Source organism: Grammomys surdaster, unplaced genomic scaffold, assembly GCF_004785775.1.
Source record: "Grammomys surdaster isolate TR1022 unplaced genomic scaffold, NIH_TR_1.0 126051, whole genome shotgun sequence".
Taxonomy (NCBI): domain Eukaryota; kingdom Metazoa; phylum Chordata; class Mammalia; order Rodentia; family Muridae; genus Grammomys; species Grammomys surdaster.
This window is the reverse complement of record NW_021620862.1, coordinates 3,789,655-3,804,038: the sequence shown is the minus strand read 5'-3', so window position 1 is coordinate 3,804,038 and position 14,384 is coordinate 3,789,655. Positions and strand designations below refer to the sequence as shown.

Here is a 14,384-nt window from a genome sequence, read left to right as displayed (position 1 = left end):
AAGCAACAATCACTGTTCCTTAATGTCTCTTAACACCAATGGACTCAATTCCCCAATAAAAAGACATAGGCTAACAGACTAGATACATAAACAGGACCCAGCATTTTTGCTTCATACAAGAAACCCACCTCAGTGACAAAGACAGATACTACCTTAGAGTAAATGGCTGGAAAACAAATTTTCAAGCAAATGGTCCTATAAAACAAGCTGGAGTAGCCATTCTAAAACCTCCAGCCCGAGAACACAAAGGGAGGGATTCATGGCTCCACCTGTATAGGTAGTTGAGGGTGGCCTTGTCAGGCATCAGTGGAAGTAGAGGGCCTTGGTGCTTGAAAGTTTGAATTCCCTAGTGTTGGGGAATTCGAGAGCAGGGAGGCAGGAATGGGAGGATGGTGGGAGCACACTCTCATAGAAACTCCCAGAATTATATGGATTAGACATGATAGAGACAGGCCGCCAGAAGACTAGATTCCAGAATTCAAACAAAAAATATCTTGATACTAAAATTTGTTTTGAGAATTGTATATTGCAGGATACATAGCCTTGGTGTATCTACTCATCAAGCAAGCTGAGCAGACCTGCTTGAACCTCTGAGGTCCAGGAATTTCAGCTGGATGCAGTGAAGACATAGATGTTAGAGTCTTATCAATTTACTCTTCCTCTCAGCCCTCTTCTAATATTTCAACTCCCGTAACCAGCTTGAAGAAGTTAATGAAGAGTCGGCGCCCCTCTTTCCTGGGCTTGGGGACTGAGGTGGTTAATATTGGGCTGTCTTTCTAGGGAAAAGTAGTGGTTTTGTTGGAACAGGGAGGAATAGCTAGGATTTATTGCATAGCTTTAACCTATTGGTAGAAATCTGTATAATTGTTATTAAGCTGAAGTTATAATTTCTTAAATGGTACAAAATTTACTTTGATTTCAAATTTAAAGTTTTCATTGGTATGAGTTTCTTATTGATGTAAAAGTGAGGTTAATATTGTTACTCTCATAGGCATTGTGCCTATATAACACATTTAGGAATACAAAGCTTAGTCCCAGTCCTTCTTTAACTCTTTTAACTGATTCAAGATGGTTAGCCTGTGAGTTAAGGGCCTATAGCAAATTCATGGCTCTGAGTTTATTGTTTAGATGTTTTCTATATTTTATTTAGAAATAGCTGAGAGGAGTTAACAGACAACAGTCCAGATTGCCTTACATAGATAGTTGGTTTTCAAAATGTCATAAATCCACAGAATTGATGTTACACACATTTCTGTATTAATGTTCATTTTGATTAGAGACCTGTCCACTCCTGACAGCTTCCTGTCTTGGATTCTAAGAAGAAATAGAGCATCTCTGGAGTTACTCCAGTTGTGGTGAGGCAGCCACTAGGCAAGAATTGCCTGTTTTCATCTACAGACAAATTACTGTCCAGAAAAGGACACACTTGTGGAATAGTCGACTGATTATATCTGCCAAGACAGAGTAATCGCCCTTAATAATTCTGCATCACTAGGTCTGTCAGATGATCCTGGGCCAGAAGGCTGAAGATCGGATGCTCCAACGTTTTGTAGAATAGGGACTGTCCAGGTGTTCAGTGGTCTCTATAAATTGGTTAAGTTTTAGAAGCTATGCTTTGTGCTTCCCATAATTTAAGTTAATTCAGTCATTCTGGATTTCTGACAGGGTTGAAGACTTATAGTCTCATAGCCAATCCTGGCTCTTTACTGTGAGAGAAAAGATTTGAGGTGATGGTTTTCAGTTGACATTCATTCTAAAGCCAAGAAAAAAGCCAGATTCAGAACTAAGTCTTTTAGTTAGGAGAGATGACAGAGGTTCTGGTTAGTCAACAAAACAATGGACTATCTTGTATTAGGTCTATCTTGTACCTTACTGATACAAATTGGTATAGTTATGCTCTAATTGTATTTTGAGGAAAAAGTTTTATTTTAACAGGAAGGGTGATATGTAGGAGGAGCTAAGGTGGGAGGAATAAGGAGAGGAAGAGGAGGAGTAAGGAGAGAAGGAGGAGCTAGGAGACAAGAGGGGAGAGGAGGACAGCATAGAGACTGTCTCTGCCGTTCAAATATAGTTGGTATATCTAGGTTGGGTATTGTGTTACACTTCTGATTGTATGATTATCTTGTTATTGAGCATTACCAAACTTATAAAGCCTTTGATTAACATTTAAAAAAAAATAAAAATAAATAAAAAAAAACATACTTCCAAGCTGGGCGGTGATGGCACATGCCTTTAATTCCAGCACTTGGGAGGCAGAGGCAGGCGGATTTCTGAGTTCAAGACCAGCCTGGTCTACAGAGTGAGTTCCAGGAGAGCCAGGGCTACACAGAGAAACCCTGTCTCGAAAAACCAAACCAAAAAAAAAAAAAAAAAAAAAAAACTTCCAAGGGACATTAGCACATAATAAACACTCCCATTCCAAGAGAGAGAAAGATAAGGACAGAAAAATGTGAAAGCTGTCAAGGCAAATGTTAAAGCCTTCAGTGGCACTGCCAGCTTTTGAGGCTTGTTGTGGTGGTAAGATGTGGGCCTGAAAATTCTGGGACAGGTACATTGAGATGGCCTTGAAGTCCCCAGCCTGCATTGGCCTCTCTGGGGCTGGCTCCACTCATTACCCGCAGTTGTTCTTGTCATATTTTCTGTAAGACCCCGACCCTCAGTCAGTTGTACTTAGTTCAAGACACAGCCCCCCAACCCCCAGTGAAACACAGAGATGCAGATTGATGCAAAAGCAAGAGGTTTATTTTTTGCTGGTATGTAGAGGTCGACCTTCAACTATTCTCTCCAGGTGAGTGACTAGAAGGTGACCGCAAAAGACTATTACAAGCAGCTTTTATACTTTGCCCTTAAGGTCCCTCAATTCTACATCTCTGAAAGCTGCAATACTCTGGCTTCTCTAATGCAGGTCACCACCTCCCTCAACTCTGCTCATCACCTTCTCAGAGACTCCCCATTGTTGAGGTGACCCACAAATATTGTAATTTCTGGCTTTGAAAAAGTATGTTCTTATTTGAAGCTGACAATGCTCAGCTAAGAGGATGTGTAAATGTCACTTCCTCACCTGCCTTGAAAACAAAGAAGGCAAACTGTCCAACTAGTTGAGTAAGGAATGTGACTTTTCATATAATAAAGACCTGGTGGCTAAAGGAAGTATGGGTAGGACTTCTTGAGCAGACAAGGGTGCAGGGGAGAACAAAGGACATATGGACAGAGGCAGAAGGAAGTTGGAAGGGAGAGGGGAGGGAACTGGAAGGCCTGCAGTGAGAACTATTTGGAGAGATGGAGAACCTGAGAAGTCAGGTTATGTTACAGGGTAGCTGCGATTCTGCCCCCAACAAAAGGCCAATAGCCATAAACGCTGTACATGTCTCTGCGTCTTAATTAAACCTCAAGCAAGACCTGCGAAACCCAACGCTGGGCATGAAATCCTGGTTTTTGGCACCAGATTCAGGATTAGGCCACAGGTTCCAGACACAAGACCCAAACGAGAGATTCCAGTCACTGAAGCAGCAGCCAGTGGTGATCACCGTGGAGGAGAGTGGGGTGGAAGGAAGGAGGGAGGGGGGCAGGAACGGTTTCCTGGAGGCAGCATGCTACTCTGGGAGTGGCAGGTAGTGGACAGACCTGGACCCTCACTCCAGGGGCCCACTAACCTCCCCGGAGCAGTGTGCTGCCCTGTGGCAGGAAGCTGAGGCCCAGAGCTCATAGTGACCTGTCGCGCACTGCTCGCACCTAGAGATATAGGTAGAAATGTTTTGTAAATGTTTATAGTCACAAAAAAAAAAAGAAAGAAAGAAAGAAAGAAAGAAAGAAAGAAAGGAAGGAAGGAAGGAAGGAAGGAAGGAAGGGAGAGAGAGAGAGAGAGAGAGAGAGAGAGAGAGAGAGAGAGAGAAAGGAAGGAAGGAAGGAAGGAAGGAAGGAGGAAAGAAAGAAAGAAAGAAAGAAAGAAAGAAAAAAAGAAAGAAAGAAAGGAAGGAAGAAAGAAACTGAAGATAGACAGTCATAGAAATACTGAATTTGGATATAATAAAGTGAATTCTCTAAAGGAAGGAGAGAATTAGCAAGATTAAAAGAAACATAGTTTCTGTGTTAAAATATGGAAAGCACTATGGCAGAGGGCAATTGGAACCCGTATAGTTTTGTTTTAATTATCAGCATCGAATTAATGTGTTCAATAATAATTGTAGTTTTCTATGTTCTCTCTAAGAGAGATCAGAGTAAAAAAGACTTAAATAAGGAAAGTACTGAGAGATGGAATGCTGAATTGTAAGCAATAGAACAGAAATTAGAGGATCTTTCACATCAGGATAAAGGATTTTTCAAGTTAGCCCAGAGAAATTTCATCTAAAGCCTAGGGTAGCCCCTGTAACAAGATGGCAGATGGCAGTCTAGACCCATGAGAAAGCCTACAATAGCTTTTCCAGCTACAGTAAGACAATTAGCTCCAGAGAAGAGAAACCCACAGGGCTGTGAAGAATTTGGGTGGGAGCTCATAGAAATGATAGATCTAAAAAGATTTAAAGAGGCAATAGTAGCTTATAGCATGCACTCACCTTACATGAAACTGATAGCTAGTAAATGGGTCATGCACAATCATATAGTTCCAAAAGATTAGAAAGATTTAATATCAGCTGTTTGAGAAGCTAGCCCTCAACTATAGTGGCTGACCTATGAGGTTTCAGCTGTGGAGCAACATAATTGGACTAGAATGATTAATATTGTCAAGGATCAATTACTAGGTAAAGATCAATATGCTCAGTTATGAATGCGGATTATGTTTAATGATGCCACCTTAGGGCAATGTCATATAGTAGCTTTAACACTTGGGACAAAGTTACACAACAGGGAAAACAATTTGAATCATTTACAAAAATAACTCAGGGCTCAGAGGAATCTTTTTCTTTTTTTCTTTTTTTGTACAAAGATTAACTTTAGCTGTAAATAGAGCAATATAAATTTTAATTGAGTTATTAGCTTTCGAGAATATGAATACTGAATGCAAAAAGGCTATTAAACTTTTAAAGCCCAGATCCACAGTTACTTATGAATGGGTTAAAACTACAACAGCTATTGGATCTAATGCTTACAATATACTGCTATGATAGGACAAGCAGCTGCTGAAAGGAAGAGAGCTCAGAAAGCCAGTGCTCTGGCTATGGAGGACCAGGTCCTTCCCTAAAGGACTGTAGACAAACAGTTCCTTGGGATAATATTTTCTCTAATGATAACCCAGAAAGAAAACTTCCTGAAATGTGTAAGAGATGGAGAAAGATTGAACACAGGGCTTATGAACATAGATCATTTAGAGATATTTGAGGCCATTTCCTAAAATTGGAAAGTGACCTAAGGGTCTCTTCTCAGGCCCTAACAAAAAAATAACATGGGCCATTTGTTCACTGTTAGCTAAAGAGAGACTGTTCTAGAGGACAGTCAACAAAGCTAATGCCTGATATGACAGATAGCACTGTTCTAAGTCTAACTACTCCTAACTAGGAGTTTCGAAAGATACCAGAAAACAAATATTTTGGCAAACTGCTATAAATGGTAAGAGACCAAAGTTGAAATTACAACTAGCTGGAACTTAGATTGTAGGCCTAGTGGGTCCTTGGCCACTTCAAATGGTATCTTCTCAGCTCCTAGAGATTGGGACACCATCTTGGGTAAAACAACATATAAATTGGATTAAATCTAACCCTGACCAGGAGGTCAGATAGGAAGACTAAGGCCACATGTGGCAGGTATAGCTATGAATCTTATTACAATGGTGGGAAACCTCAGATTAACATTCCTTCAACTTCAGGCACAAACTGTAAACTAGGTATTGGTAAATGATAAACTGATGAAGGTATTGTAAATGTCAGTGAGGGCAGTAGCACAGCTGCTGAAACCACTGGAGTTTAGAACGGCCGGGGGTCTTGCTCACTTATCTCAAATGCCACTGGCAGATCATGAAAGACGATTGGGAACTGACCTCAAGTTACTGGTGTTGACAAGTTGATAGTCTGGTAAGTATTGATTCCAAGGGGACTGCTAGGAAAGGGGACAATGATGTGATGTTACAACGGCACTTTCTTGGAATACATGAAGGAAGAAAATTGAAGTGCTATGAATTAAAGGTAACTTGAGGTCAAGAAAAGGTGATTACAAGTTATGACATTTAATCCATAGGATTTCAAAGCTGAGGCTTAGAGGGGTTAAATGACTTGAATGCCTTGTTTGTGGATTTGAACATAGACCTACATAAACCTACATTAATTTAGGAACTGAACTATATACATCCAAAAGGATAAGTTAAAATTTTAATACTCAGGAGGATCAACGACTTCAGAACATGATTTTCTTAATAGCGTCGGATACAGCTGGACCCTAATCCACTATGGTTGACTATGTCTTCTGTGTGTGTGTGTGTGTGTGTGTGTGTATACGTGCGTGTGTATGAAGGTAAAGAGTGTGTGTATGTGTGCTTATTTGTGAATACCATGATACACTTGTAAAAAAAAAAAGCTCAGAGGACATGAAAACAGAGGCACACATGAAGAACACAGTGTGGTAACAGAAGGAAACACTGGATTGATGTGCATGTGAGACAAGTAAAGGCAAAACAAACAAAAAACAGTAATCAAGAGACTGCCGCCTTCTCCATCGCAGGTTGCAGAAGAACATGTCCTATTGACAACTTGATTTCTGGCTCCTTGCTTGTAGGTTTGTGATATGAGGTACAGATTGAGGTACTTAGTTGTGTGAACTTTAGGAACGTTAAGCAGTACAACATCACTCACTACAACAAATACATAAAACGTGTTGTTAGCATCTGGTAATCAAATGAAATGAGGCTTTTCAGTTTGCCCCTCTGCCCATGGAATCATGGTTTAATGAAGTGGAAACTTTACAGTTCTTTGGATTGTGATGGATGGTGTTTTGCTGGGGTGAACACCTTAGGGAGTGTTTTCCTGAAATGGACACTGGTGAAAGACTGAGGTAGACTTGTAAAGGAACGTTTAGCTGAAGCAGACACAAGAGAAAGGATGTTCTGCTAAAGCAAAGAGGCGAAAGGACAGGTGATGAAGGATTCGTTGCTAAAAACACACATGTGTTGGTTTGCCTTACATTGCATAGTTGAGCTCCATTTGTTGGGACTCTGTGGACTTGAGCTGGTTGGATGCACCTGCTTAGGACACGTGCTGAGAGAAGACATGTAGAGGACACATGATGGTTGGAGGGTATAAAAAGGACTCTATGAGGTGACAGAGACAGAGCTTGGCTTGCTGATACAGGTACCTGTGCAATGCTTGTGGGTCTCGAGTCTTCACTGATCTTTGCTCTGATGAGAGAGGCAGGAGAACTTCTCCTGCTGTTCCTGTTGGTCCCTCCTGCTGAACTAAGTCATGGTTGAGGCCTGGCTATGTCTGCTGGGTTGTGTCACCAATGTTGCTAACCCAACTCTACTGAACTAGACTGCTGGTGTATCTGTGAAGTGTTCCTGAGTGGATCGAACTGTGCTGCCTGCTGACCTGTGAACTGAACTGCCAAATTCCAGACAACACAGACAGGAGTTGCTTCAAAGAACCTTTCTAAGCAGGTGCACTTCCCTGTATCCTTTCTTTCCTACTATCTCTGGTGGGTGGTGGGCTACAAGAAAGGTTAAAATGTTTATGAACCATTATTTTAAAAAGGTTTTGAGAAAATTAAAGGTACAGTTTAATGCTGGCCAAATGTAGAATCTATTAAGCTTTATGTAGTAGATATATAGCATTAGTCATTAAAAGTACCACATATTGGAACATTTACGATCTCTATATAACTAACATAATGAGACCTAGAATCCTTTTTGCAGGATTGAGAATACCCTACCTGTAATGACGGTGTGGACTTTGCTGCCCTGTGATGACAATGACAAGTCCTTTTCTTTTGTAAGTGCTTCGAAAGTTCCAATAGCAGTGAAGTTTTTGTAGCTATAGTAAACATGGTATTGGTCCCACAGGATAAGATCAGGCATGGCCGAGTAAAGAAAGCGAGCTTCTAATATGTTCTCCTTGGGCAGTTCTAGTTCAAAGTCCTGGAGTGTATATCTTTTATATATTGAATTATATATCACTATGCGAATGTTCCTGACGTCGGTGCAGACAGAGCAGTGGGTCAGCACAATAGCAAGCTCCCTCGGGTGCCATGAGTACTCAACAGTCATTATTTCCAGGGTGTCAGTGAGGGGAAGCTTCAAAAAACTTTTTAGCTGTAAAGTAGTTGTTAATGTCATAAATCTAAATTTAGGATATCCATAGTAAATTGTACTACTTGACCAAGCCACTAATATGCTTTTTCTTGATGAAAGCTGGAAAAGAAAAACAAATTGAAAAATCCTCAGTGATAGAGAGTTGGTCTATCAATTTTTGTCTTCTATTTTTACTAAACTGGAAATGGAGAATAGAGTCTGGGAGGGTAACTATAGCCACACAAATCCTGGGTTCAACCCCAACTACCAAAAGTAATGAGAAGAGAATTAAGTAATTAACAAAAGTAAAGAGAAGAAAAGGGTTCATTACCAAGTTTCCTTTCAGTGTATTTCAGAGTAATACTTCATGCACTGATTAAATAAAAACACATCGCATCACATATTACGAAAAGAATTCTAAGAATATTTTCTGATATTTCTAGCAGTAGAAAGAATAAATATTATTTCCTTTAAAACTTTAAATATATCAGCCTTTCCTTGCTTAGTTATTCATCTTTCTTGCTGGGCATGGTGTTGTACACCAATAATCTCAGAAGTTAGGAAGTTGAGGAAGATTTTGAGTTTGAGGCCAGCCTGGGCTATATAGTGAGACCTTGTCTCAAAAACAAATAAACCATCAAACCCAAATATCCCATGGAACAACAAGATAACAACAATAAAAATCTTTTAATTTTTATCATTTTGCATGTATATCTATGAGTTTCTATAAAACATGGTTACTTAAAGTGTGCTATTGCCATGAGAATGTGTCATGAGATGTATAGCATATTTAGAAGTAGAATGACACCATACAAAGCATTGGGGTATAAGTAGAGAGGCACAGTCCTACTGGAATGTGCCCTAGTTATTTAAAGTTAAACCCTGGTAGCTGAAAGGTGATGCTCTAAATCTCAGTATAGATGGAGATTGCCTGGTGCTGTTTGTATTTTGATGCTAATTCTGCTTTCTCCAGAGGAGCTGCCCCAACAAAGAACAGATCACATCCTCAGTGATTTCAGGTAAAATTTCTCCCCATTTTAACTGTTCAAATAAAGGCTAAAGCGTGTGGTTGGGCAGAGGGAAAAAAAGGTGGGGCTGAGAGTTTTAGAGAGGGTGAGAGAGGAAGGAGGGGGAGAGATGAAGAGATGGAGGAGAGAGAGGATGACAGAGGAAGAAGAGGTACAAGGAAGATGGACCAGAAACATGTGACCTGTAAGAACCACAAATAACAAGAGATTTCATAGCTGGGGAACAGGATACTGTAGTGGTATATCTGCCCAATCTAGGCGTACAGTTTATAAATATTATAATTGAGTTATGTTTTCTTTACACCTGGTTATTGAGGTTGGAGATTTACCACAACATATAGCTGCCAAAAACAGCTTTTATTTTAAAGCAACATGAAAATACTAAAAAATTGCATGACATATTTAAAACAAGGCAAGAATGGATAAACAAAGGACCAAAGAACCAGTTTGAAGAACAGGTAATAAATGTTGCTTTAGGGAGGTGTGGCTCAGTGGTAGAGCACTGGACTAGCATGCATGGGGGCCTAGGTTCATTGCCTGGTAGAGAGGAGAAGAAGCCAAAATAGTGATCTTTCATTCCCTGTCCCTAAATGTTTAGTGTGTGTGTGTGTGTTGTCCATGTGAATATATTCTCACAGGAGTTCACGTGCCCACGGAAGCCAAAAAATACATTAGATTTCACACTCCTGAGTTGTAGGCCTTTGAGAACTGCCCAGTATGGGTGCTTGGATCCAAACTCTGGTTTACCTGATTAAGCAGCAAGCACTCTTAAGCATTAAGCAATCTTTCCAGCTTCCCAAATAGTAGTCTTAATTTAATCAAGCCATAGCATTAGTTAGCATTAAATCTAAATAGGCTCTACTCAAAAGCAGAAGTTAGCACTATGAATTAACAACAACACAGAAAAGGTTAAGTCTATAAAAAGCATTCCTTAAATACAAAGGCAGAGGAAGACTCATGGTTAAAGAGAAGGCATAAGCAACAAACATTTCAGAGCTAGAGGCTGGATGTGCTTAGTATGTGTGAAGTCCTGGGATTGAACCCCAGCACTGAAAATTAAAAACCAGGATGTCTCTATATAAGATTAAAACAAAATGCTGCACTATAACCTCTGAGAGCTGACATGTTGAAAGATTGAATATGTCAAAAATCAGTGTAAAGTGACCACTATGAAAAAATCTGCTATAAATATTTCATAATCATTGCAGCTTTTAACATCAACACTGATATGTAATAGAAGAAAGACACTACTGTGGAATACCTTCCCAGGCCTCAGCTACTTTTCTAATGTGGAAACAGAAATGTTTGATTTGAGACAGCTCTTTTTTTCTAATACAGAAATGTATCTCCCCAATTCGTATGACCAAAAACTCTAACCAAAGCAACTTCAAGGGAGAAGGATTTGGTTTTGTTTTTAGCTAAAATTTTCAGGTGATAGTCCATCATTGCAGAGAAGCCAAAGCAGGAGCCTGAACCAGGGCCACACCCACAGTTAGGATCAGTGAGAGTCAACGCATGCTCACCTGGGCTCAGCCCTCTCTCTACACATAACAGTCGGGGCCTAAACCTAGAAACTGGTACTGCCTATTTTTAGGCTGGACTTTCACTGTCAATCAACAACAAAGATGACCCTCAGAGGCCAGCCTGATAAAGATAATTACTTAATTCAGACTTTTCAGATCTCATGTGAGTAACTCACACAGCTACTGTAAGTTCAAATTCCTTCAATACTGTGAGTTGGCTACTATTTATAAAGTCCAGATTAAAACACTTCTAAAAATATTTCTTTTATTTTTAAGAATAAAATTACATCATCTCCCCTTCCCTTTCCTTCTTCCAAATCCTCCCATATCCCCTTCTTGTCCTCTTTCAAAATCTTGACTTCTGTTTTCCATTAGTTGTTGCTTTCTGAATATGTGTATACATGGATATTCTTAAATATCCATGTATACACATATACATATATACACATGTATATATGTGTATACACATACATGTATATATGTGTATACACTTAAATATCCATGTATACACATACACATATACACCAAAATGGTCTGCATTCTTTTAAGTATTCTAGAGTACAGACCATTAAATTTTTAGATTTTTTATTTTATTGTTTCATGTGTGTGAGTGCTTTGCATAAATGTATGTCTGTATACTCATGTACATGCCTGGTGCCTAAGGAGGTCAGAAGGGGGTGTTGGATCCCTTGGGACTGGAGTTACACATGGTGTTGATCTACCAGGTTGGTGCTGGGAATCAAACTCAGGTCCTCTGGAAGAACAGTCAGTGCTTTTAACTGCTAAGCCAACTCTTCATCCCCTTCTTTTTTTGGGGATGAAAGGCTGACATAGGTTTGAATGTGTTAGTGTTGAGGTTTGGTCTTGCTGTGTATTGTAATGCTAAGTGCAGGCCCCCAAGATCTGGAGTCTGGGCATAGACTCACATAATGCTATATGATCTTGTTCCCAAGTTATCTCTGATTGGTAAATAAAGATCTTGACTGCCAATAGTTGGGCAGAAGAGACATAGGTGGTGTCATGGTTTGAATATGCTTGGCCAGGGAGTGGCACTATTTGGAGGTATAGCCTTGTTGGAATAGGTATGTCACTGTGGGTTTGGGCTTTAAGACCCTCATCCTAACTGCCTGGAAGTCAGTCTCCCAATAGCAGCCTTGAGATGAAGGTGTAGAACTCTCAGGTCCTCCTGTGCCATGCTTGCCTGGATGATAATAGACTGAACCTTTGAATCTGTTCCAATTAAATGTTGCCCTTAGGGCTGGAGAGCTGGCTCAGTGGTTAAGAGCACTGACTGCTCTTCCAGAGGTCCTGAGTTCAAATCCCAGCAACCACATGGTGGCTCACAACCATCTTTAATGGGATCTGATGCCCTCTTCTGGTATGTTTGAAGAGAGCAATGGTGAATACATAAAATAAATAAACCTTAAAAAAAAAATGTTGTCCTTATAAGACTTGCCTTGGCCATGGTGTCTGTTCACAGCAGTGAAAGCCTAACTAAGACAGGTGGGGTTTAGGATTCCTGGGCTTGAGGTCAGAGAACCATGAGGAGCAGAAAAAGGTGAAGGAGGAGGAGAAAGACACCTTGGGTTAAGAGTCAAGAAAACATGGGCCTGCGGGATGGCCAACTGGAGGCAAGAAGAGCCCAGATGAAAAGTAGGTTCATATATATATATATATATATATATATAGAGTGTGTATGAGAGATATGTGTACGTATGTGTGTGTGTGTGTGTGTGTGTGTGTGTGTTTGTGTATATATTTTCCTTTTTAAAAAAATGTTTATTTTATTTATGAGTACACTGTAGCTGTCTTCAGACACACCAGAAGAGGGCATTCAATCTCATTACGGATGGTTGTGAGCCACCATGTGGTTGCTGGGATTTGAACTCAGGACCTCTGGAAGAGCAGTCAGTGCTCTTAACCTTTGAGCCATCTCTCCAGCCCCTGGAAAGTAGGTTCTAACATAGAAGATAGATATCTGCCCAGCTCTTGTGCTGTTTAAGCCTCATTGTAAATATGAAGGCTGTGTGTGTCTTTTATCCAGTGTTGGGAGCCGACTCCTAGCAGAAAGCGGCTATCATCTTTGCAGCCATCTCAGGCCATATACTGTGACAAGAGACTGGTTTTCAACAGCCGACAACAGCTGAACACACTCTGATAAGCATCTTGTTTTTCTCACATATCTTGTTTTGCTGTTTAGTTCCCCTTCTACAGGGCACACGTGGTCTCAATGCTACTAGGCACAATTGGTCTCCACACTGATAGCTAGGCGCACGTGATATCCACACTACAAGGCACGTGTCATAGTGCCTTCAGCTGTGCCTGTCCACGAGGGTAAGGCACGTGGTAAAGGATATAAATACCCAAGATTTCCTTTCAATAAAAGAGAGACTTGAGCCGGGCGGTGGTGGCACATGCCTTTAATCCCAGCACTTGGGAGGCAGAGGCAGGCGGATTTCTGAGTTCGAGGCCAGCCTGGTCTACAGAGTTCCAGGACAGCCAGGACTACACAGAGAAACCCTGTCTCGAAAAATCAAAAAAAAAAAAAAAAAAAAAGAGAGACTTGAACACACTCTCTGTCTTGTCTCCATTCTTCGAGTCTCTTGCCCCTCCATCCCCACTCTCTCTCTTGCTAGACCCTGACCTGCGAACTGGAGCAGCAGAACGGGCCAGGACAAAGTGGCCCCCAAATGTGGGGCAGAATGGGCTGTTACAATCTGGGAAATGAATGATCAAAGTCAGGGTAGAATCCTGGGATTGGGAGTAAAAATTTCAACAACACATGAGGATCTATTTGAAGATCATTATTTTATGCAAAAAGTTTGTTCCAGATTCCTCCTTTGCCACCTGATATCTGAGCTCTGACCATCAGAGGTCAATTCTGAGGATAGCTAACATGCTGGAATGTGCATCTTCCTCTGGGCCAGTTCTTTGGGACACCTGTTTTTGTGTGTGTGTGTGTGTGTGTGTTTTTGTTTGTTTGTTTGTTTGTTTGTTTTCCTCTCGGAATTTCTTTTGCTGAAGCAATGTTTGGGTGCAGGGTTAGGGGCTGAGTGGTGGTGTGTTCCTTGATGCTTGTCTTCTTGAAGGAACAAATTCAGTCAAGACATAGATTAAATGTAGGCTTATGTCCCAAAGCATCGGTGTAGTTGGCAAAGCTAAGCAGAGTGGAGTGGAACAGCTTGGTGGAGTCCATGCTGTGGAGTTATAAAATGTTTTATCAGTGTTTATGAGGAGAGAATATTGTAAGAAAGCCCTGCCCCATCGTTGATTCCAGCAGCAGCAGCAACCCCACCCTCAAATGACCAGGATCCAAGGCAACTGGAACTTTTACACATTATTCAGCTCTATCCTGGTCATCTTGGCTATCACATACATTCTAACATTCAACCTAAGAGACTTGGTTTTGCTATGGCATATTTCCTTAAGAGCCCAAAATCGTAGTTTAAAAACATTTCAATTTTTGTGCAACATTTTTAATGTTTTAATGTTTTGATAGTAAGAATGCTGTGGTGTGTATTGTCCATACTGTTATAATGATTTGATTAAATTTGAAAGCACACAGGGACTAGGGGAGAATAAATGGGGGACCTTTTGTCTCCACAATATGAGTGAATTGCTTGC

The 14,384-nt window shown here is 40.6% G+C and overlaps 1 protein-coding gene across 1 annotated transcript in view; it reads right to left on the bottom strand.

Moving 5' to 3' along the window:
* Positions 1-14,384, bottom strand: part of Catspere (catsper channel auxiliary subunit epsilon) — a 132,251-nt gene that overhangs the window by 69,625 nt on the left and 48,242 nt on the right. Inside the window, exon 10 of the mRNA XM_028755266.1 lies at positions 7,852-8,329. Within this exon, the coding sequence (XP_028611099.1) occupies positions 7,852-8,329 (478 nt within the window). The remainder of the gene's footprint in view (positions 1-7,851; positions 8,330-14,384) is intronic.